Source organism: Lissotriton helveticus, chromosome 2_2 (assembly GCF_964261635.1).
Source record: "Lissotriton helveticus chromosome 2_2, aLisHel1.1, whole genome shotgun sequence".
NCBI classification, from domain to species: Eukaryota; Metazoa; Chordata; class Amphibia; order Caudata; family Salamandridae; genus Lissotriton; species Lissotriton helveticus.
Genome location: NC_136060.1, coordinates 408,627,860 through 408,651,461, shown reverse-complemented (window position 1 = coordinate 408,651,461; position 23,602 = coordinate 408,627,860). Strand labels below are relative to the sequence as shown.

General features: G+C 43.4%; 1 protein-coding gene across 1 annotated transcript in view; it reads right to left on the bottom strand.

Moving 5' to 3' along the window:
• LOC144821860 (transmembrane emp24 domain-containing protein 11-like) overlaps positions 1–23,602 on the bottom strand; it is a 126,028-nt gene that overhangs the window by 69,180 nt on the left and 33,246 nt on the right. The window contains exon 2 of the mRNA XM_078679012.1: positions 11,783–11,883. Within this exon, the coding sequence (XP_078535138.1) occupies positions 11,783–11,883 (101 nt within the window). The remainder of the gene's footprint in view (positions 1–11,782; positions 11,884–23,602) is intronic.

Here is a 23,602-nt window from a genome sequence, read left to right as displayed (position 1 = left end):
TTTGCCTTCTGCCAGTGTCCTGGGTCACTTGTCTAAATGGCTGTGTTGTTGGGGTTTGTGTATTCCTTCCAGAGAGTAACACTAAGGGGGCTTAAGTGTGAACAGGATGGGTCGTCCTGGCAGGATGACTGGGGAGAAGCTGCACCCAGCCCAACTTGCACTTCAAAGGGCTTTGCCTCCTACCCATACAAATGAATCTTACACCTGACCTGCCTACCTTCTATCTCCTGCAGACAGTCGTAGCCTTGGCAGGGGAAGGGGTAGAACTTTCTAGAACCAGATGTGGGGGTGGCACATGGAGACCCCTGAAAAAAGACTGGCACCAGGTAGAACATTGGACCTCCAGGACCACTCTTTGGAACACTCGTGGACCTTTGGAAGTTACAGAAGAAGGACTGGCCCGCTTCCAGAGGACTGCCTTGCTGATTGGGCACTGCTTTGCTGTTTGAGATAGAAGACGGCACCTCCTTACCTTCATCCCATGATAACTTAGAGTGACTCTATGAGTGAGTTGATTCATGTTCTGTGTGAGCTACAAGCTGCAGAGGACCAGCTGACAAGCTGCAAGTGGACCTGCCTGAGTTCTGCTGGCCTCTGCTGGAGTGAGTCCTTGATCCTCAAGAGGTGCCTCCCCGGCTTCTAGGCCCTTGTCCAGCATTAGAGTGTACTCCTCTGCAAGAAAACATGAAAATCCTGAAGTTTTCGGATCCTCGCAACTGCGAACAGGTCTGTTTGTGCTAAGACTTTGCCCCCTGCGACGACCGCTAACGAGAAGCTGTGGTTGGACCTGCTCTTTGTGCTACAGCGAATGTCAGTGACAGCCGGCAATGAAAGAGCTGCACATCGCACCACAGCAAAGACAGCCCACGGTGACCACCAGCTCAAAGCTACAGCAACAACCGTCCATGACGCCTTATCGCCTATTTGTGCCAAGGTGACGACAGCCCACGGCACTCGGCCTGCTGTTCAAGCTACAGCAATGACAATCTATGAAGCTCTACCTGCTCCTCGCAGTCTCCTCCACCGCAAATGAAAGTCTTCACATCTAACTCAAAAGGTAACTCTTCAGCAAGACTAGCTTGCTCCCTGTGTTACATGTGCTCCATAGTGATTGGCCTAAGCGTGTGACTTTCCCCATGTCCACCGCAACCAGATGACCGCAAATGGCCCTTGGTGCTTTTAGGTGCTATTTTCACTAAAAACTTTAAAATGGCATATGTCTGGTTCTACTGATTGGACTTTTGTTGTTCTGGTATTGTCTTATTAAACTTCACTCCATTTTTCTGAATTGTTTTGGGATTGTTCTTGTGTAATATTTTCACGTTATTACTGTGTGTGTGCTCTGTAAATACTTTACACTTTGCCTCTAAGTTAAGCCTGACTGCTTATACGGCAAGCTACCATAGGGTTATGCACAGGTTAAATTAGTGACTTTTGCAGTTCACTGTGACATGAATTGTGGTTGTAGCCTGACTGGCGCTTCCACCCCCAATAATGCAATTTCTTACAAGGCTGTCTCTGCAGAATGTGATGAGGCGCCCTTGTGTACCCAGTATCTCATAGATATATGTTTATCTTGGGCTGAATGAATGCCTACTAAAGGTTAGGAGGCCAGTTGGAAAGTTTCCCCCACCCCGCGTTGGGCACCTGCTTTACGCCCCTGTGGTCAAATTTTCTGGATTGACTCAGAAACTGACTGAGGTCAAAATTCAATTGCGTCCCTGATCCTTTTGGAATTTATTGTAACTTTAAGGTGAGCAGGTGTATCCTTGAGGGACTTTCTACTTTAGAGTGTTATACTACACAGAAGGATGCTGTTAAAGCTACTAAGGGCCAGATGTACGACCATTGGCATTAGCGACTCGCAATTTGCGAAAAATTGCGAGTCACAATTTGCGAGTCGCTAATGTCAATGTACAACAGTGGCTGGCCCTCTCAGGTATGGTGGCCTGCTGGGCTCAGCAGACCTCCATGTCTAGGACTGCTTTTAAATAAAGCAGTTTTAAAAAAAATTGTAACCCATTTTCTTTAAAGGATGGATTTAAAAAAAGAAAAATTTAAGTTTTCGTTTCATTTTTAAGGGCAGGTAGTGGTCCCTAGAACCACTGCCTGCCCCTAAAAAATATTTTCCCCTGCATTCACAAAGGGGAAGGGGTATCGTCTTGCTAAGGATCAAAAGGGCCATGACATTATGGACATCTACCTTGAAGCAAGGACTAGAATTGAGATGAGGTTTACTGACTGAGTAAATGGTTAGGCCATGGTTAGGCACAAGTTGTATATGCAACCCCAGAGGAGACTCAATGAGACAATAAATTAATTTGTGGCCAGATTATATGACTTGAGGATCAAATGCTAGTTTGAAAAATGTCTGAAGAACTTATTAAAAAAAGACCAATGGATTGCACAGTATTCCTGAAGAAAAAATAGTTATGGGCTGTCCCCAATTCCCTATAAAGGAATCAATAGAGACCGTAAAGATAGTGGAGGAATCTGGTTCTATTATAAGGGGAATGGACAATTTAGAACAAATGAGAAAAGTAGAGATAGGAGCAGTAACTAGGTGAAATTAAGGTAGTGAGGGTAAAATGAATTATGTGGACAAGAAAACTTCAATAAAACAGACTAAAGGTGTTTCAACGAACCCAAAATCCAAGGGTAAAGTGGTTAACAAAATAAAGTGCACAAAGTATGGGAGTGTGTACCATGGTTCAGAGTCAAAGACATGTCATGCTGTAAATAGGATTACATGGTTGTCAAGGGAGGAGTAAAGATTTCCTGGGTTGCATGTGAAGTGAGATTGAGTTTAGGGACCGGCATACTAAAGGTAAGGTATACATAGCTAAATCTGGTCCTTCTATTCTAGGTTGGACATAACACATAACAGTTCAGCTTGCATATTATCATCAGTCTCAAGTGAGGGAAAAAAGTGATGCTGGTGTAGGATACCAATGCTGAAACAATTGTGGGCAATGCAGGTGTAGTATTGTGTAATGTGTTGTGCGTGCTGGAGGGGAACATCCATAAGATCAATTTGAGGATGGAGCTATACCAGTTCCACAGAAAGAATATTCTGGGTGAGATGGTGGCTTAAGGGATGATTGATTTGGAGAAAACAGCAGAATCCCGGATCCAAGTGCACCATAGCTGTGAGTTTCAGTGGGTTTTTTTGGTTCCATGCCGGCTTTCCCAGAGGGCAAATCCTTTGTTGTTGTACTTGTGGACATGTATAGGCAGTGAATTAAAATAGCATGGATCAGAGAAATTATCAAACCAAGTACCATCTGGGTTTTGAGGAGATTGTTTTCCAGAGAGGATGTGCTTAGATGGTTGGTAATGGATAATGGAATCTAGTTATGTTCTGATGAGATTAACACATTTTGAGGGAGTTTAGGATGCAATACATTAGGACTACGGTGTACAATCCTCACTCTAAAGGAGTGGTGGGGAAGGTGAACCTAACATTAAACAGTGTAATTGAAAGGGCAGGCAAAAGCAGGTTAGAGTGGCATAATAACCTGAAAGATTTTGAGCGGCCTTATCGTGCATGTGAGAATTTTGCCCTCAGCTTCTGACCTTTTAACCTCTTGAGACGAAGACTTCCAGGAAGGAGGTGCCGCAGTGGTTCAAGGATGTTCTCACTCAAGATTCTGTCTAGGTAGAGATTACAAGTGTGTATTTGGGAAGTATGGAAGTAAAAGGGATAGGGCTAGACTTTCTGTTAGAGATTGGGTGAAGGTAAGGTAAGGTATAGTTTTAGTAGACATCATTTGTCCAAATCCAGGGGGCCTTTTAAATTGAAGTGAAGATGATGTGGATCTAGAAAATGGACAGGGATGGAACAGGAAGAGGGTTGCGTTGTATCAGAAGGATGCTGAGTAAGATGTGGAGAGCAGGAGAACGGAGGTAGAAGAGGAGGTTTATAGTAGCTTGATGATGATGATGAAGAGTTTTGCAAGAAGATCATGAGTTTGAGAGATGGAGGAAGAGGTGAATGTGGGCATGCTAGAAGAGTTGGTCTCAGGGAAGTACATCATCTCAAGTCTTGTGCTAGTAAAACTAGAAGGGCGCCTGTGAAGTTCCAGACAAATTTGTAGTAGATTTGTCACTATTGTATGATCTTTTTTTTAAAAAAATATTTTTTATTAGATTTTTTCCCCATTTTATGCAAGCAGGACAGAATTCACAAAAACTCATATAATACATAACCTTAAAGAGAGAAAAAAAATACCATGACATAAAAGCAGATTCGAAACAACATATATTCCATATCGAGATGTGTAGAACAATAGAGAAAAAAAGAATATAAATACATTAGATTAATCCAGTTCCCCTTGAATCCAGTGATGTACCGGTGCCCAGATCTTTAAGCCTAAGGCTCTCTTTCTACGGCCCTTTGTTCTATATATAGCCGCCTCTAAATTATATATAGCTAATAGACGGGCCCTCCAGTCATCAAATGAAGGGGGAACTGGGTTAATCCATTCTTGCGTTATGCAAGCACGTATCAATGCCATACATATAAATAATAAGCTTTTCTTCCCTTCTGGTAATAAATCAGATGAGACCCTCATTAAAACAAATTCCCCTGTAAGAGTAACTGGAGAGCCGAATAATACTGCCAAAAAGGATTGTATCGCAGAAAGAAGTGACGTTAACCGAGGACAAAGAAAAAACATATGTAATGTATCGGCTGCAAACAATCCACATCTACTACATGAAGATCCTGCTGTCGACCCCCATTTAGAAATTTTTAAGGGCATATAATACAAATCGAATACAGCCATATAATGCTGTGAGCGTGCTCTGCCAGTAATCAAAATGTTATTTGCAAGAGCGATAGATTCCTCTAATTGAATAGTATCTGTCCCCAACTTTCTGGCCCATCTACTTTGATAAATATCTATATCATCTGAAAGTGAGGCTATCAATAAGTTATAGTAATGACCTATCGATTTTCTAGTAAACATACTATCAATAAGAGGAATCCTCCGTAGGCTAGAGCGCTCCGTTATAGATAGAGTATTAAAACACTATGAATCTGCAGATATTTGAAATAATCATTCCTCGTTAACTTATATTTATCCAAAAGATTCAAGAAAGAGATCAAATGCTCATTATACCACAAATCGTCCACATAATGTATTCCATGATTACGCCATCTAATCATTACATTATCTTGAAAAATTGGGGGGAGAATACGCAGTGCTGAAAGAGGTGTATATAGAGGATTCTTTGAATCCCTAAGTGCCGTTTAAATATTCTCCATACCCCATATGCTGCTATCAGAGTCTTAAACCGGGTCACTATTGTATGATCTAATCAATATTTTACTCAGGTTGCATTTACTGAGTTTCATATTAATGTGGCTTTGTTGTTCAACTGTTCATTCGGCTTTCTTTTGTTGTATCCTCTTGTTCTTCTTTATTTCATTGTTTCTAATTTTTCCTCCGTCTTATCCTTCCTTCCTTTCCATTTGTTTGGGCTGTTTGTTTAGATAAGGGAAGATGTGTTGCAACTTTAAGGTGAACTGGTGTGTGCCCGTAGTATAATGACTCGGGCAAAGGTTCGGAGTCTGTTATTTCTGACTGGCCTAGGGATCACACCATTTGTAGCATCTGCTTAAATAAAAAGAGAGCCAATGAATATTTCATCTGTCTTTCATTTACAAAAGAATTATTATTTGGAAAAGGATTGGACTATGATGCTGTTCACAGAAGGCAATTGTTTGCTGTGAAGTCAGAAAAAAGTATGATGTCCCACTAATACATAATGCCCAACACATGCTTTTATCTGCATGCTTTGCCCTCACCCTCTCAAGTTTTTTCTGATTCAAGTTGTCCATTTCATCAATACAGTTACGCCAATATTTTCTTACCATCTCAAGTCTAGTTTTCATAATTGCAGGGATAGTTTCTCCATTAGGGCTCTGGAGCTGTGCCCCCTGAAATTCCACCACATTCCTGTAGAAATATTAACTAGATTGATTTATTTAGAGATATGATTGTATCTCTAGACAAATCGATGTATTTAAGTCTGGGCTGTCTGTCCCAGGCTGCCTTACTGGCCTCGCTCTGAAGCAGGAGACGGAAGCCAGGCAGTAAATCAACATTCTGAACTGTGAAGCACACGCAGGGTTTACTGTTCTAAAGCCCTTCATTGCCATTGTAGTCTATAGCAGTATCCACTGTAGGCCAGTGAGGCTTTCAGCATTATGGTTTTGGGCATTGGAGTCTAAGGCCCTGCGTGAGAGCAGCCGTCTGTCATTCACAGGCATTGATCCCACCCTTACCCATTCATCACACATAGGAGTGGATTCAAGCACGTGTATTTTAGTGCCTTGTTCTCGGTGATGGTAAGTGTCAGAATGCTAATCTTCTGTTATGTATATTGTGCTGAGACCCTTCGCCACGCTAACCTTCCCCACTGTGACACTGCAGGCTCGTTGGCCCTGTTAGAAGTGGAGTCGCTGTATTTGTTCCCCGTGAAATTGAGCCAAAAGATGAGCAGTCCAGGGTTCTTGTACCTTTGTGAAGTTGATCCAAATATCCGAGCCAAGGGCAAAGTGAGAGATACGTGCTCACATGCTGTATGATATTAATACTGGCCCTATCTTCATGACCTTAACATTAATGCCAAAAACATGGATTGATTTACGAACAATCAGTGTTAAAAACATTAAGCCAGTACATATCAACGATTTAGTTCCTCTCTTATTTCACGTTTTATTTAATCTTGCCTTTCTCAAGAGTTAGCTATTTAATCATGTTCTGTTTCTGCATTTTTTTCCTTGCATACTTTGAGCCATGCCAAGTGTTTATGAGGGGCTTTGATTGAGAGTTCTGACGCTGAAGCCAAAGCAAAGGGCCTGTCAGTGGGTTAGTCTTTCTGCAGAGCACATAGAACAATGTTCATGTATTTGAGTTGTAATAGCAATTCTGTGTTAATGTGTGTGAAGGGGGTGCAGAAATGGCAAAATATTTACAGGGCAAAAGGAAATACATTGCTTAAATGTGAGTGAATTCATTGTATGTTTGGAGGTGGTTAAGATGCGAGGAAGTGCCTTTAGGGGGGAGTAAAAAGAGGAAAGAGAGGTGGTTGAAGGTGCTCGAATAAACTAGATGTGCAGAGAAAAAGGACATACATATCTAACGGAAAGCGCAAATAACCAATAGCCAAAACTCCTTCCACAGGCCTCAATACTATTAAAATTTCAGAACTGAAACTGAAACATTTTCGAGGTTAATTATTTTTAAGAAATCCGTGCTGTTACTCATTTATCCTAAATAACTAACAACCATTGACAGAGCCAATTGTACTGACAGATTTTAGGTGTAGGTCAGTTTTTGTGTTATATATCTGGATGCAATTACATCTCAGAGAGAAACCAAAATACCGGTCGGATAGCACTCTATGGGAATCCCAGAAATGTATTTTAAATTTTCCCCTTTAGAGAGCCCTAACATTTTTCATACCACTTAAAGACCTGTCTTCACATATTTCTATATGACTGATTGCAACAGTGAAGCCTGGTTAGAGCAGTTTCTTCCAAAGTTGATGCCGCATGCAGTGCAAGACACACATTTTAAAAGGCTGGAGTAGTCACATTACAGGAACTGTTGAACATATTAATGCAGCAATATATAGGTCAGTTTTTAATGTGTTTAATATTTCAAGACTATGGTGTCTATCGGGATGGCGGGCGGACTCCAGTCCGCCCGCCACCCTAGCCATGTTGGGAACAGCCGCCAGTGGTGCGGCGGTCATGCACCGCCAATTAGGATGCGACCGCTACCCTGGTGGTCGCATCCCGCATATATTGCATTGTGGCGGGCAGTGCTGTAAGCAGCACCCGCCACAATACAATATATGCATGTTGAGCATTGACATGCACAACGTGACAGGCACAGCGTGGTGCCTGCCAACTTGTGTATGCCAATGTTGGGGGGTACCATGGGTACCCCAAAGTGCAGCTCCCACCCCTAAAGGAAACACTGCATGCCTTTCCATGGTGGAGTCTCCACCATGGAAAGGCATTACACCGCCACCATTGTAATATGGATGGCAGTGCCTACAAGGTAGCGCCACCATATCGCAGGCCTTTTCCGCCCGGTAGGCAATCGTCACGATTGCGTAACAGCGAAAAAGCGGTGGACGGTCTTTCTGTCTGCCGCGGTACCCCGTCCTGCTAATGTGGCGGGGAGTAAAAGGCCGTCCAGCGGGGTGTTTTGGCTGGCGGATCGCCATCCTAATAGACCCCTATATGTTCCCACTGCTTTATAAGCCTTGCTTTATCACTAAATGAATTTGCACCATTTATCAATCTTTTTTCAATTTTTTTCTCCGGGGGAGGACCCAGTCTGAACCCGATGCTTGCTGCAAGTCATACCAAGCTCTTACGCCGCACTACTTTAAAATGTCACCAGCCGCCACTGCATAATTGTACTGATGGTGTTTTTTTTTTTCTACCTAACACCTTCACTTTTCAAGAGACTGTTTGTCCTTGTCCTAAAAGTGATTGACATCGACCTGTTTTTGGTTTGATATCTGGTTGAAGGAGACATAGGAACTGTTTATAGTTTTTACATTTTTTGAAGGCTACAAAATCATTGCTAGATGGTAAATCTTTTCCAAAAGGTGCAATATAGAGCCACCTGGGCAATTTGTGTACAACGGCGTCAAGATCATGGTACTGTGTCAGTGTGTACATTGAGATGTTTAGGTGTTCGATTGTCTTTGTTATACAAGAAACTTTGAACCCTAATTGTAGAGTTTAGTGGAGAATAGTGAAAATAAGTCCGAATGCCTTACTAAAAATCATCCAAAATTTCATGCCCAACGAATAGAACACTTTTTCACAATTCAAATCTTTTATTATATCTAAGGTTGATCGATTGCTTACATATCTCGTTTATCTTAGTTTTACTATTTGGTTAGCTAATTTTCAGTTATAAGCACTAGCACTTTCATTTTGGCCAGGTGTTAGTGTGTCAAAAGCTACTTACTATTCACTGAGCTCTCCTGCTTGGAACTTCAAGATTTAGGGGCATATTTACAATAACTGGCGCATCCCTGCATATCAGCAGGGATGCGCCAGTTATTGTGAGCCACAGCTCCGCCATCATGGATGCGCCGCATTTATAATGTGGCGCTCCATGGGGCAAAAACGGCACAGATGTGTGACGCATCTGTGCCGTAAAAGTGGCGCATTGCTGGAGTTGCATCGCAAGCGCGACGCAGCTCCAGCAATGCTCTGGGGGCCCTATATAGTTAATGCTGCGTCAATCCTTATGCCTGCTTCAGGCAGGCGCAGGGTTTTGACGCAGCGTGGGCCTAAAAGTGACTGAGTGAAATCTTGTAGATTTCACTCAGCCACTTTTAGGAGGCGTTCCTGCGCCGGAACCCCCCTTGCGCAGGAATGCCTACATGTGGCACAGGGCGTTACAACGTGACGCATCTCCCAGGTGCGTCACGTTGTAAGTACCCCGCACCATGGTGCAGGATTTGCGTCGCCGCTGTGTCACAAAAGTGGCGCAACGGCAGCATAAATGAGGCGCAAGGGGCTTGTAAATCTGCCCCTTTGTGTCACTACTACAAGATGGTGTTATAGCACCTCCTTCAGGTGAGATTCTTTTCTCCCTTGTGCACATCAATTTTAAGTTCAGTACTCACCTGCACTGAATGGACAGGTGAAGGGAAGGAGGTGGAGGTATGTCACAGATAACCAGGTGGTGCCCTCCTGCACAGGTCTCACGGTGGAGGTGATTATCTATGGCTAAGAGTTTCAACTGCATGTTTGTTGAGCAAACATTTTTTTGAAAAAGGATTTCAAAATACTAATGTGTTCAAAGTGCACATTTGACGTTACATAAATGAATCCTATTTGTAAACTGCTGACATATCAACCCCTTAAGGGTTTTAAGGCGCTTGGGGCCCTTGGGGAGATTAAGTGAGCTATTGCCCAGAGTCACATGGTGCTGAGCTGAGCTGCCGCCTGCGATCAAACCATGAGTCCCACCGCTCAGGAGTCAGCTGCTCTGGCCACTGCGCCACACCTCTCTCCCACATCAAAAAACATAATGTTGTCCTCGGTCTTAGTCTGAAACTAGGGATGATTTCTTCTCGTAATCATTGTATAATTTTCTCCACTGCTCTGAAAATCTTGCAAAGCAGACATAGGCATGTAACTGAATTTTTGCAAGCATGTGGTATGCATGTGTAATTTGTGTTTGGTCACTCACGAGAAACAGCTAAGCATGATATACACTCAAGTACAATATGCTCACGAGTTACCAGGACAAAATATTTTTCACCAATGGGAAACACTAAGGAAGGCATATATTTGTGAGCGTCTGGTAAACAGCTAACACTCACAAGATAAAACTAGGGGGCATATTATCAAGAAGCTCGTTAAAATTATCGCCGTTTAACGGAAGGAACCTGCCGCTAAAACGTTGATAATGGGCTTGATAATATGCATTATAGAATTCCAATAGAAGCCCAGGTTAGATGTACAAGACATCTAACCTGGGCTTCTAATGGAAATCTATAACGCATATTAGCAAGCCCATTTTCGCCGTTTTAGCAGCAGTTTCCTGGCGCTAAAACTGTGATAATTTTAACGAGCTTTTTGTTAATATGCCCCTAGGTATTTCTCTATGCTTATAAACAACAGGGAATTACGCTATGTACTGGTACACCAATAATTGGAAACAATACAAGATTCAAGTTGCATAATACAGGCTTTGTACAGCCTCTACTGGAAGCTCACTGACCAACCATCACCCCGCCCACTTAAAATCCACCTATATGATTTTCCTGCTGACAATCTCTGAATTGGCCCTTTGCTCTTACTATGTTTGCAGGTTCTGGAAACTATGTAATATGCACTTTATAAATACCCCAAATTAATTGCATGTTAACCCCAAATTAATTGATTGTTAAAAACAATGGACCTGATTGTGAGTTTGGCGGATAGGGTCAGGTAGGCAGAGGCCTTTGCCTTTAGCACTCCGAAAGACCACTGTTCGCCAAATTTCGAGAAGACCAACCCAGCGGTCATCTCTACATTGAAAGGAACCGCTATCGCAGCAGTTTGCTTAAATGTACAAAACCTTTAGTCGACCACCGACCATTTTGATGGCCATCTACCAAACTTTTTACATGGTCAGAAACAAACTTCCATACTTGGTATTTGTTTCTGATAAAAGGAGTTTTTTTTCCCAGAGTGTAGGGGTCATTATTTTATTTTGTTATCACTCACTGTCAGGTTTTTCCTGGTTGTGATGGACAGGGAAAAAAATACATTACACCATCCGCTCTAAATATGATGGCCACTGTAATGTACTTCCTCTAACGCCCCCCCCTTGGAGGAAAAAATAAATCTGTTGATGGAATTAACTTGGGCTCCGTCAACGGAATACTTAACCCCTTGCATGCGCCGTGAATTTTCACGCTGTGCGGGCGATTTACAAAGTGTGCGGGATTTGGACGGCCCCGGCCGTCGTCAGCACACGCCCACCGTGACGCATGATGGCCGGGGGCCGTCATGAGCATGCAAGGGTTAAGGTCTGCCCATCTCTAAATGAGTTGGGCATACTGAGCATTTGGTGGGCATTTGTAATGGAGTACCCTGTCCTCCCAACTTTAAATGGGGCCCAATACCATTAGACTTAAGCTCACAGATGGTGTACACATATACAAGCTTGCAAATTCGGACTGTACGAATAGTTGCTTGTGAATCGGTTTAGTAAGAATGTTCACAATACTAAAACTGTTTTACCTCCTCATTTGGAGCTGTGATAGTCACCATCATTCCCAGACCAGGAGCCGATGGTAGGAAATCATGCTCATGCATATCCCATTGTTGAACCTTATAACGGCCTGTTGAAAAAGTGAGATTAATCTATTTACTCAACATGTAAAATGTGTAAATCTAAAACAATAAAAATCATTCTCCTGTTATACTCTTTAAGCTGACATTATGAGTACTAGTAACAGCAAACCTGGTTACACTTTGTATACGTTTGTCCCTTATACCTTTGCCTTGTGGACTTTCCACCACTAGAACATATGCCACATGCTTACTATAATCTTTTTCCTTTTATTCACAATAAAAAATCCTTTATAATGGTGCCTCAAATAACGCTGAAAGAAGTTCTCAAATTCAAAAACTACCTGTGAAGATTTGTGAAGCCACAAGTATCTCACGGTATGTGAGTTTCCAAAACTTTATAATCCCACCATGTGGTAACTCTTTCTCTAACTTCTGCATGTGCACTGTATTGTATTGGAATGTTATTGTGTACATTCCAGGCAGCTGATGATCTGACTTGAAAGTTATGTTCTATGTATTTGAGCCATACTTGGGAATGCACAGCTGTGTGGATGAGGTGCTCTATAATAAGGAAGATTTGAAACTACATGAGGACTCTGTGAAGTGTATGGATCTTTACTGTGGCGACGACTGTGTAAGAGTACCTCAACACAACTATAATTACAAAGATTACTCATTAAAGCTGCGAGACATTTTGAGTGCTGCTTCAGTTAGCGGAGAATTTCCTAGTCTTATGTTTATAGTCTTGCTGTGCTTTGGATTCATTTGCCCTCCGTATCAGGGAATATCATTTGCGCTTTCTCTAAATGACATATATTTGACTCTGTATCTGCATTCATTCATGGATTACCTGAGAGGATATTTTGGGTTAAGCTAGGTTGTCACGGCTTAACTTTCTCTCCGTGGCTTTATTCCACTGTGCATTCCCAGTTTCTAGCAAAAAAGAATCAGCAAAAATCCTGCCACAGATATATACTGAGGTCCTACCAGAGGATCCATAAATATACAGGCGGGTGACACCAAGTAGTATCAGAGCCAGATACACATAAGGACTATTTTAGAGTTTCTTTATTTATCATTTATCAATTTATTGCTGCTTTTCTTTGCATTTCAACATTATGAATTTAGGGTGAAAAAACATTACCTAGGTTTAAAATATATACATTTTCAAAAAGATAAGACGTCCCGCACACACCACTCACAACAACATTCACTTCCCACTATTTCACATTCAAAATATCTACTCGCATTCATACATCACATTAACAAAAATTACAACCGTGCCTAAGCGTGCAATCAGGATGGACAATATTGCACTGACAAAGGGACAGGGTGGGGCAGAACAAAGATGGAAAAGGTCATCAAAAACAGATGGGATTCTGCCACCAGCAGGAACGACGCCAACGCGCGTTTTGGTGTAAGGCCCGGGGGGCCGCACCTTCGTCAGGGCGAGGGAGTACCACAGCGTGAGGGACAAGACAACACGAATATAGATTACTGGTTCCTACCAATCCCGCAGAGTAGGGAGAGATGCTGGAACGTGGACTCAAAGTTTCTGTCAGACTGCTTCCCTCCTTTATATATGGGCTGTAAAGGGTCTAGAGGGGAGCGGGTCCCAACTTTCACACAACGATCTCTTTAGGCTTTCATGGGTCCACCATGTAGGATTCTGTCAATAAGCCTGCCTCTAAGGCGACAGCGGTTGCGATTGAGCAGAGCGGTAATGGGTCCAGCGCGTCTGGCCAACTCACTGCAGGGAAAACTCTTCTTCAAGATGGGGTGGATAGGGCTTGCAATGAACAATGCTGATAATGGAACTTCAATGGCACGCTCTGACGGCTTTCTTCAAAATCGAGCGGATCAGGGTTTCAACGGGCGATACGGTAGATGGGGGTTCAAAGACACACTCCGGCGGCTCTCGCAACCGGCACGTCCCAGTTTCTATTTAGATGATTTTGACTTTAAAAAGCTGTTTTATTCAAGTCTATCCTCCCGTGAGTGCCCCACGGTCTCTTATGTGCACTAATGCAGGCCTTGTGCAGCTGCTAGAAAAATTTGAAAATCCCTATCTAACAAGACAGCAGATAGCTGGTTTTAGTACTTATGGAAGTGGTCTGGTTTGAGAGGGATAATATTCTATACCATTCTATATAGGGGGCAGATTTACCTACTAGGTGGAGCACTATACTACAACTTAATGAACTTACAAACGCACTCAAATATACCAAACAGAAAAAAGCTTTTTGTCGTTAAAAATGATCATAAGGATTTATTTACCTCCCAATTGGGTTACAATCTAACACATTATCACAAATTAAAAAACCACATAACATGGTTATACATTCTCATATAAAAAGTCAAAGTTAATAAGAAAACAGTCGACGCAGCGTTTCGGTGCTTTTTCTTTTTTCACACCTTCTTCAGGACCTTAAAACATTTGACTCCATTATTTCTAGAAATAAATTAAAGCGTTTTAGTATTTCTCTTTTTACAAGTTCATCATTTTAACCTAGTTTTACCACTACCTATTATTATACAAAACTGGATATACCAGACCACTTAATTCGAACAACAGAGAGTTGTGCAGCTGCTACCATTTTGCCCCTTAAGGTTTATACCGGACCACACTGCCTACTGGTCTGCATGTTCCATCAGGCCGTGGTGCAGAGGCACAGTAAGCCCCCGACGCTGGGGTCTCTCACTCTCACCACCCAATGGATTTAACCAGGCTGCATCTTTAATATACAGGGTTTCCTTTCAACACCATACATCGCACCGTGAATTAACCCAGCTCTTCAGCAGTGTATAAATCTCTGCACACAAGGAAGCTGCCATTGAACTGAAACATCTAGACCCCCTAGCTGCTTTTCCATGTTCTATGATTTCCTGTTGCAGTGTGTGTGTTGGAAATCTAGACTCCACCCACAAGGAAGTTGCCATTGAACTGAAAAATCTAGACTCCTTGTCTGTTTTGCTTGAACTTTGATTTCCTGTCTCAGTATGTTTATTGAAAATTTTGACTGTATAAGGCACAAGTACAACATCTTGTCTGAATGGTACAAGTACAAGAGGAAGCCTGCTTTTAATAATACTATTCTAATTTTTCAGAACTGGATTGTGAAGTTACACTGGTATTATTTAACATTCTCTTGTTTGGTTTACTATGTTTTTGTAAACAAGTCAAATCACAGGAAATATATGGGTTAAGATACCTTTGTTTTTCTTCAAGTACTTAGTTGTACTTTGGGTTCTTTTATTCTATTAACCTTCATATTTTGCAGGAATTCAAAAAATTGCAGTATGTTGTTCCACCCCCATTTTTTCTCACCTCACCAGGAAAACCACCTATTAAATGGTTGAAATGGAAGAAAACGTTTGGCCATTTTGCCAAGGTATGTGGATCTAATCAAAAATCAGAGAGAAAGACTTCTCTTCTGATGGGGTGTGAAGGCCGAGAATTTATTTGAAAGTTTACTGGAATTAGAGGAAGAAGAATTGAACGACTTTGACATGTGTATAAAAAATTAGATCTGCATTTTCTTTCAAGAGTGAACACAGTTCTTGGACTGTGAATTTATACATCATTTGTACCATGCGCTCCCTTTCCCCCCCCCCATTGCTAATATTTTTGCACTATATGTATTGCATTGGTGAACTGCCCTCTTCTATCATATGCACAGCTGTATTTTGTTGATGCCTTGTGTTAATAAAAAGAAATATAAAAAAAAAGTGAACACAGTTTTGGAAAGGCCCACTTTGGCAAGATGGAGCAAAGATATGGTGAAAGTGTAGAGTAATATATAAACAGTCTTAGACAGCTAGCCTCATCGTGTAGATGTGGAGCTTCTGTGGATGAGTGCATCAAAGATCAGTTTATGCTTCATTGCCTTTCTGATAAAGTCAGACAAGAACTTTGATTGAAGGATGATCCCATACTTACAGAAGTTACTATGATTGCTGAACACATTTAACATTTTTTGGCATGTGTTGAGAAATTAGAAAAAACGTCAAACCTCCTGTTAGCAAAGTTGAGCTGAAGGTTAAGGAGAACAAAAGTAAAATGCCACAACCAGTTCAGACTAGAATCGGGTGGTGTTCTATAGGTGTGGTAACATGGGGCATGTGGCGTCCTTTAAAGAATGTCCAGCCCTGAATGTTTTCTGTAAATTATGCAATAAGGAGGGACATTTTGTTGTCACTTGAATAAAACAGGAGGAAAAGGGGATGAGTTACCTGTAGAATCTGTTAAAAGTGTTGAGTATTGTATTTTTTCAGTATCCTCTGAAGTTGGAAGGAAAAATATCCCAAAGATATAATTGCGATTAATGGGTTGCACATGGAAGCACTTATTGACTCAGGTGCTTGCCTCATGTAAATATCTTATGAGTTGTTTGATGAGATGTTTTGTGACAAGGTGACTTTAAAAGAACCTAATGTTGTCCCAGGTGGATATGGAGGACAGACCATAGAGTTGAAGGTGTTCTTGGAAGCTGACAGAATTTCACAGTAGCAAAAATTAGTGTAAATTGTATGTTCCTGTAAAAGATCTAGGCATTCTTTTGGAACCAGGTCATCTCCTCCAGTTAGACTAAGAGAGGAGGAAGATACAAATGACTAATGTACAGAGATTTTAACTGGGAGTATGCCAGTTTCCTGAAGTTTTTGAAGAGAAATTGCTGTTTTTAAAGGGCTTTGTTCATCAGATAAAATTTAAAGCGGATTACATTCCTGTTGCTTGCAATGTTAGATCGATACCCAGCACCTCGAGAGAATCAATCGAGAAGAAACTGTTGGGCTCATGTAATGAAGGGTACAGTTGGTAGAAAGCTTAGAATGCACTCCGATAGCAGTAGCAAGTAAACAATCAGGATAAATCAGGTTGTGTACGGATTTGAGAGCTTTGAATAATTGCAATGTAATGGACTGCTTTCTGCTCCCCTAATATTAATGAGATGGTGACTTTGTTGCATCGTGAGGAATTTTTCAGTACTTTGGATTTGACTGCAGCATATCATCAGATAAGACTACATCCTGACTCGAAAGTTCTCACCGCTTTTCATAACTCCATTTGGCACGTTTTGTTTTATGTAAGGGCCTTTTGGTCTTGTGTCAGCAGCAACCATGTTACAGATAGTGATGCATATGTTGGTTGGAGGCATGGAAGCCTCGGAGTGTTTCTAGGAGGACATCTTGATTTTTGGAGAAACATTGGAAACACATGATTTGGCAGTGAGGCATATGTTGGATGCACCACGGAAGAATGTGTTGACCTTTAAACTCAGCAAATGCAAGATTGGTAGGGAAGAAATTGAGTATTTGGGACACAATATAAAAAATGATGGTATTTGTCCCAAAAGAAAGTTGGTTTCATGTATACTGTTCTTACGCAGTCTGTCAAAGAAGGAAGAGTACATGTCCTTTTTAGATATGGTGGAAATTCAAGCTAAATGCACCCAAAAGTTAGCATCAAAAATAGCTAAGATGAGACAGTTGCTTAAGAAAAAAGAGGAATGTTTGTGGCATGAAGATTGTAAGAGAGAATTTGTTGATGTAAAAGGAAGTCTTGAGCGTACCAGCAAATTACAATCCTTTGATCCCAAGAGGTGCTATATATGTTGACTAATGCAAGTGCAGTTGGTTGAGGTGCTTTACTTCTTAAAAGGGATTGTGATGAAACGAGAATAATTTCAGCACAATAATACATATATCAAGATCTTTTCATTGTGCTGAGTCTAACTATTCAACTAAAGAAAGAGAGGCTTGGAGTGTTTTGGGCCATAAAGAAATTGCCCAATTTTGTTAGGGAGAAGCCATTCACCATACTTACGGATCACAAACCCTTGGTTGAGGTTTTGAGCAAAGAAAGGGCTGGATTCTGTTTTTATTGCGGATAAGCAAATGGATAGTGGAATTGCAGGAGTATAGTTTTGACATTTACTATGTATCTGGGTCCCGCAACAAAGTTGCAGATTATTTGTGCAGAGTTGGTATGGTCACATAGGAGGAGGAAGTCGATCATGATACACAAGTGAAAGTGTGTGTGGTCTCGGAGGGTACTATATCACGAGTTGAGTGGTTGTATGGTCTTCTTAGAGATGGGGCTTTGCAGAAATTGGGTGTTACCTTCTTGTTCTCACTGATCAATTTTCTCATTGGGTTATAATAGGAGTTGTGGGAGGAACTGAGACCAAGAGAATAATAGATTTTTTTGAATGAGATACTTAACAGAGAGAGTTTACCTGAGTCAGTTCTTATGGACAGTGGACCACAATTTGTGTCAAGCGAAATGGAACATTTTCTAATTTGTGAAGGCATTAAATATAAGAAATGTTCCTTCTATCACGCTGAAGGTACCGGTAATATGGAGATGTTTAATAGTGTGAGAAAGGAGGGTGTGCAATTGGAAGTGTGTGCAATCAGAAGAAATTTCTGATTGCCTATATATTTTCTGCACACTCAACAGGAAAAGTGCCTTTTTAGCTGTTTAGAAGTAGAAAGGCCATCACAGAATTGTCACCAGGCTAGACGTGCTGGGGTAAAGACACTTGTATGTGATGGGAATATGAAGAAACATTTCCTAAAGAATTGAAAAGTGTGAATGATCGTAAATGCAATTTTAATTTGAGAAAAGCGGTTGCACTTTGTGATTTTCGTGTGGGGGACATAGTGAAAATTAAATATCCTATAAGATCACAAGGATTCCGCAATGCTGTCAAAGTAGATGATGGAAGAATTTGGAACCTTAATAGATTTGTATCTTACACTTGGGGTATGCATTGAAATGAAATGAAAACCATTTTCATTAAGCGCTAACAGCTGCCCTGAGGCGTCCAGGCGCTAAAACTACCACCAATGCTTTCAGAGGAAAAAGAAGAGCAAGGGGACCCTATTGATTGAAAAGCAAGGTTTTGAGCTGCTTGCGAAAACTCAAGAAGTTGCAATCAGCTCTAAAATGGAGCGGTAGGGTGTTCCATAATTTCGGAGCTTTATAAGCAAAGGATCGGCCTCCAGCCCTCGCTCTGTGAATCCTCGGAACTTGAGCTAGGAAGGCGTGTTTGTGTTTTTAGACAACAAATTTGTTTTTTTAATGTTCCAGGTGTTAGGTTCTTGTCTAGATCTTTTGTTTTCTGTTTTGTAAGGGGGAAGATGTGTGGTAACTCCTTTTCTATCATCTGCATGTGCACTGTATCGTGTCGGAATGTTGTTGTGGACATTCCAGGTAGGTGAAGATCCAACTTCGAAAGTTCCATTTTATGTCAGTGGAGCCATACCTTGGAATCACTTTGGCAACTTTGAACATAAATGTAACTATACTGCTGCATAGCGCCTCGCGCTATTTCCATCGCGCCTAATTTTAAAACTACCTTTTAGAATATTTGCTTTTTGATATTATTTTCGTTTTCCCCTGTTTTTAATAACAGGCTGCTCCTTGTCCCCTTACCTGCATTGTAATAGTACTGCACCGCTATTTGGCGGGTCCGGTTCTTGGGGTGGGAAAACATAGTGCGCCATCTTGGAGTGGTGTTTGGTGTGAGGGGGACGTCGCCACGAGCGGACTAGCACTCCGGGTGTTCTGAGGCACGCCTACATAAGGCGACCGGCCCCAGGGCTCTTCCCTACCAAGGTAAACTGTACTGCTGCATAGCGCCTCGCGCTATTTCCATCGCGCCTAATTTTAAAACTACCTTTTAGAATATTTGCTTTTTGATATTATTTTCGTTTTCCCCTGTTTTTAATAACAGGCTGCTCCTTGTCCCCTTACCTGCATTGTAATAGTACTGCACCGCTATTTGGCGTGTCCGATTCTTGGGGTGGGAAAACATCGTGCGCCATCTTGGAGTGGTGTTTGGTGTGAGGGGGCGTCGCCACGAGCGGACTAGCTCTCCGGGTGTTCTGAGGCACGCCTACATAAGGCGACCGGCCCCAGGGCTTTTCCCTACCAAGGTAAACTATACTGCTGCATAGCGCCTCGCGCTATTTCCATCGCGCCTAATTTTAAAACTACCTTTTAGAATATTTGCTTTTTGATATTATTTTCGTTTTCCCCTGTTTTTAATAACAGGCTGCTCCTTGTCCCCTTACCTGCATTGTAATAGTACTGCACCGCTATTTGGCGGGTCCCGTTCTTGGGGTGGGAAAACATCGTGCGCCATCTTGGAGTGGTGTTTGGTGTGAGGGGGGCGTCGCCACGAGCGGACTAGCGCTCCGGGTGTTCTGAGGCACGCCTACATAAGGCGACCGGCCCCAGGGCTCTTCCCTACCAAGGTAAACTGTACTTCTGCATAGCGCCTCGCGCTATTTCCATCGCGCCTAATTTTAAAACTACCTTTTAGAATATTTGCTTTTTCATATTATTTTCGTTTTCCCCTGTTTTTAATAACAGGCTGCTCCTTGTCCCCTTACCTGCATTGTAATAGTACTGCACCGCTATTTGGCGGGTCCGATTCTTGGGGTGGGAAAACATCGTGCGCCATTTTGGAGTGGTGTTTGGTGTGAGGGGGGTGTCGCCACGAGCGGACTAGCGCTCCGGGTGTTCTGAGGCACGCCTACATAAAGCTCCCTCGCTAGTGCAGCGGTATCGCGCAGCGGGAGCGCCTGAGTCGTGCCAGAGTCCTGCCCGTCTGTGCCCGTCCGCGTCAGGACGAGTAGGACAGGGCAGGTCTCCAGTCCCGGTTAGATGGCGGATACGTTGATCTGCTACTCCAGGGACGCGCTTGTGGCCATTAGGCAGAGTCTCCCGAGTTGTGAGATGTCTCGGGTAGGTCCGCTGTCTGGTCCGCATTTGTGCGCTTGTGGCAGGTGGTCGCTTGAGGCCCCCGCCCTTTCTTGCTGTATTGGTGAGGAACCTGTTGCTGGAAGGAAACGTTCCCGGCACGATTTTAGTGTCTGGAATTTGAACGTTAGGTCGATGGTGAAACATTATCAGGACATTTATGACCTGATTGAAAAGGAATCTCCTGATATTTTTTGTTTGACCGAGACCTGGCTACAGGAGGCTGACTCGGCTATTTTCAACATGGCTTTCCCCTCGGAGTATTCGATTCACACACTTAATCGCTCCTCTAGAGGTGGGGGAATAGCTCTTGCTGTCAAATCCTGTTACCCGTGTGATTGGAAAGGTCAAAAAATTGCAGGCTGCGAAAGTGCCTCTTTTAAGATCTCCTTCACCTCTCATTTTTCCTTCTCGGGTTTACTGATTTATCGCCCTCCGGGTAGCGATGTGGCGTTCAGGGAGGCTCTCCCAGATACTATTAGCGCGCTAGCTGCTGGGTGCGCTAATTTCTCTGTTCTTGGGGACTTGAATCTCCATTTTGACATCCGACTGTGATTAGTCTTCAGGCTGACCTCGAGGCCTTGCAGCTTTCTCAATGGATTGCACATCCCACCCACGTAGGCGGGCATACTTTGGACCCCTTCTTCACGAATCTTCCAGATGTAAGGGTCTCTACTCCTTCCCCCGTGGCCTGGACGGATCACTTCTTGGTGAGGATCCGGTGAGTATCCAGTGTCCATTGGATGAGCCTCCTCTTAAACCTATGATCCGAGTCATCCCTGGACGTCATTGGACTAAACTCAAACTTGAGGACTTCCACCGTCTGCTGTCCGAGGACCCGCTGGGCCCGTTAGACAATGCGGAAACAGGGTATGACCGTTTCTGCGACTGGGTTACCAGGGCCCTTGATTCCCTCATACCGGTGACCTTGAGAAAACGTGGACCAAGGGACCCTAGTCCTTGGTATGATGGTTCTCTGCGGGCGCTTAAAAGTATGTGTAGGCGCACTGAGAGAGACTGGCGAAAAAAATATGAGATCCGTAAAAAAGCAGTGTACCTGTCCTCTGTCAAGTGTTACCATCGAGCTGTTTGTAGAGCACGTGCGGCATTCTATGCCCTCGAATTCCGCAACAGCACTAATCAATCTAAAACCATCTTTAAGGCCCTCAAGGATCTGGTGGCAAAAAGGGCCTCTGCGAATGAATCTTGCTCCAGTTCACATTGTGAAACCTTAGCGGCCTTTTTCTTGGGCAAAGTCCAAGGTATATACCGAGCTTTTCCTTTGGTTCTGCCCTCGGCGGACGGGCTCTCTAGCCCCCCGGTGCAGGAGGTGTTACACTCCTTTCCTTGCTTAACACCTGAAAGCTTTAAAAATCTGGCCCTGCAAGTTAAGTCCGGGTCTCCGGCCGACCCGTTATGGCCAGCTTTGTTTAGAGACATGGCATCCTCTGAGCAGTCGCCGATATGCTCCCTGATCAATATCTCGCTCGCATCCGGGTCGGTTCCTGCCAAGTGGAAACAGGCAGTGGTTATGCCCATTTTGAAGAAGCCGTCCTTGGATGCCAGCAAGCCTGAGAGTTACCGTCCGATATCACTCCTCCCTTGGCCAGCAAAAGTAGCAGAGGCGCACGTTAATACCGCCCTCTCCAACCATCTTTCGCGTGCTAACATCTTGGACGTGACGCAGAATGGATTCCGAGTGGGTCATAGCACAGAGACTGCCCTCCTTTTTATGGTGGAACATCTGCGATCTGTGCTCGATGCGGGTCAAACGGCGGCACTTGTTTTATTAGATCTTAGCGCCGACTTTGACACCGTCTCGCACGGGATTCTTCTGCAACGCCTAGAGGATGCTGGTATCGTTGGCCCTGCTCTCCAGTGGTTCCGCTCTTTTCTTGCGGACCGATCTTTTTGCGTGGCCGTCCCGCCTCATCAGTCTAAATTCTATCCCCTGGATCTTGGTGTGCCTCAGGGTTCCTCGCTGAGCCCCACGCTATTTAATCTGTACGTGAAACCGCTGGCTGAGGTGGTCAAGCAGTGGGGTATGACCATGGTGTCATACGCTGATGACACCCAGCTAGCGGTCACGCTCAGCGGGGATTCAGCGCTGGATGCCCCAAGATTCCAGAATGGACTACGGGCGGTTGCCAGCTGGATGACGTCCAACTGTCTCCAGCTGAACGCAACAAAGATGGAGATTATGATCTTCGGTAAGCAAGCGGAACTCTGGGGAGATGCGTGGTGGCCTTCAGAGCTTGGTCCCACCCCAACTCCGGTTTCGGAGATAAAAAACCTCGGGGTGTGGTTAGACCCCACTCTCAGCTTTGTCTGCCACACTAAGCGCACTGCTGCCTGCTGCTTTGGCGTTTTGCGCAGCTTAAGACCTGTGTTAAAAATTTTCGATGCTTCGACCAGGCAGCTCATTGTGCAGGCAACGGTGATTTCTCGGCTTGATTATCCCAGCTCCCTTTTGGTAGGGTTAAATCAGGCCGAAATCACTCGTCTTCAACGTGTGCAAAATGCGGCCGCCAGAGCAGTAGTGGGGCTACCTAAGTACTGTTCAGCCGCGAGCACCTTGCGCTCTCTCCATTGGCTGCCGATTAAGCAGAGGATTCAATTCAAAGTGCTTTGCATGTCTCATAAGATCCTCAAGGGTTCCCCTGCTCAGATTCTTTTGAATCTTTTAACCTTTTATGTCCCTGCCCGATGCCTGCGTTCTTCGGACCTTGAACTTGCAATAGTCCCCCAGGTCAAGCGCAGCCGTGCTGGTGGCCGTTCATTTCGAGTACGTGCTGCGGCTTTGTGGAACTCCCTTCCTGTAGAGATACGTACCCTCGGTGAGCTGCTCGCGTTTCGAAGGGCGGTTAAGACCTTTTTATTTCCCTAGTCTGTCTTTCTTTGTTCTGTTTATCTAGTTGTGTTATGTTGGTTCCTTGGCAGGCGCCAGGACGCTCCTTCGCTGGAGCAGCTGTGCGCGTTACAAATGCTCATAA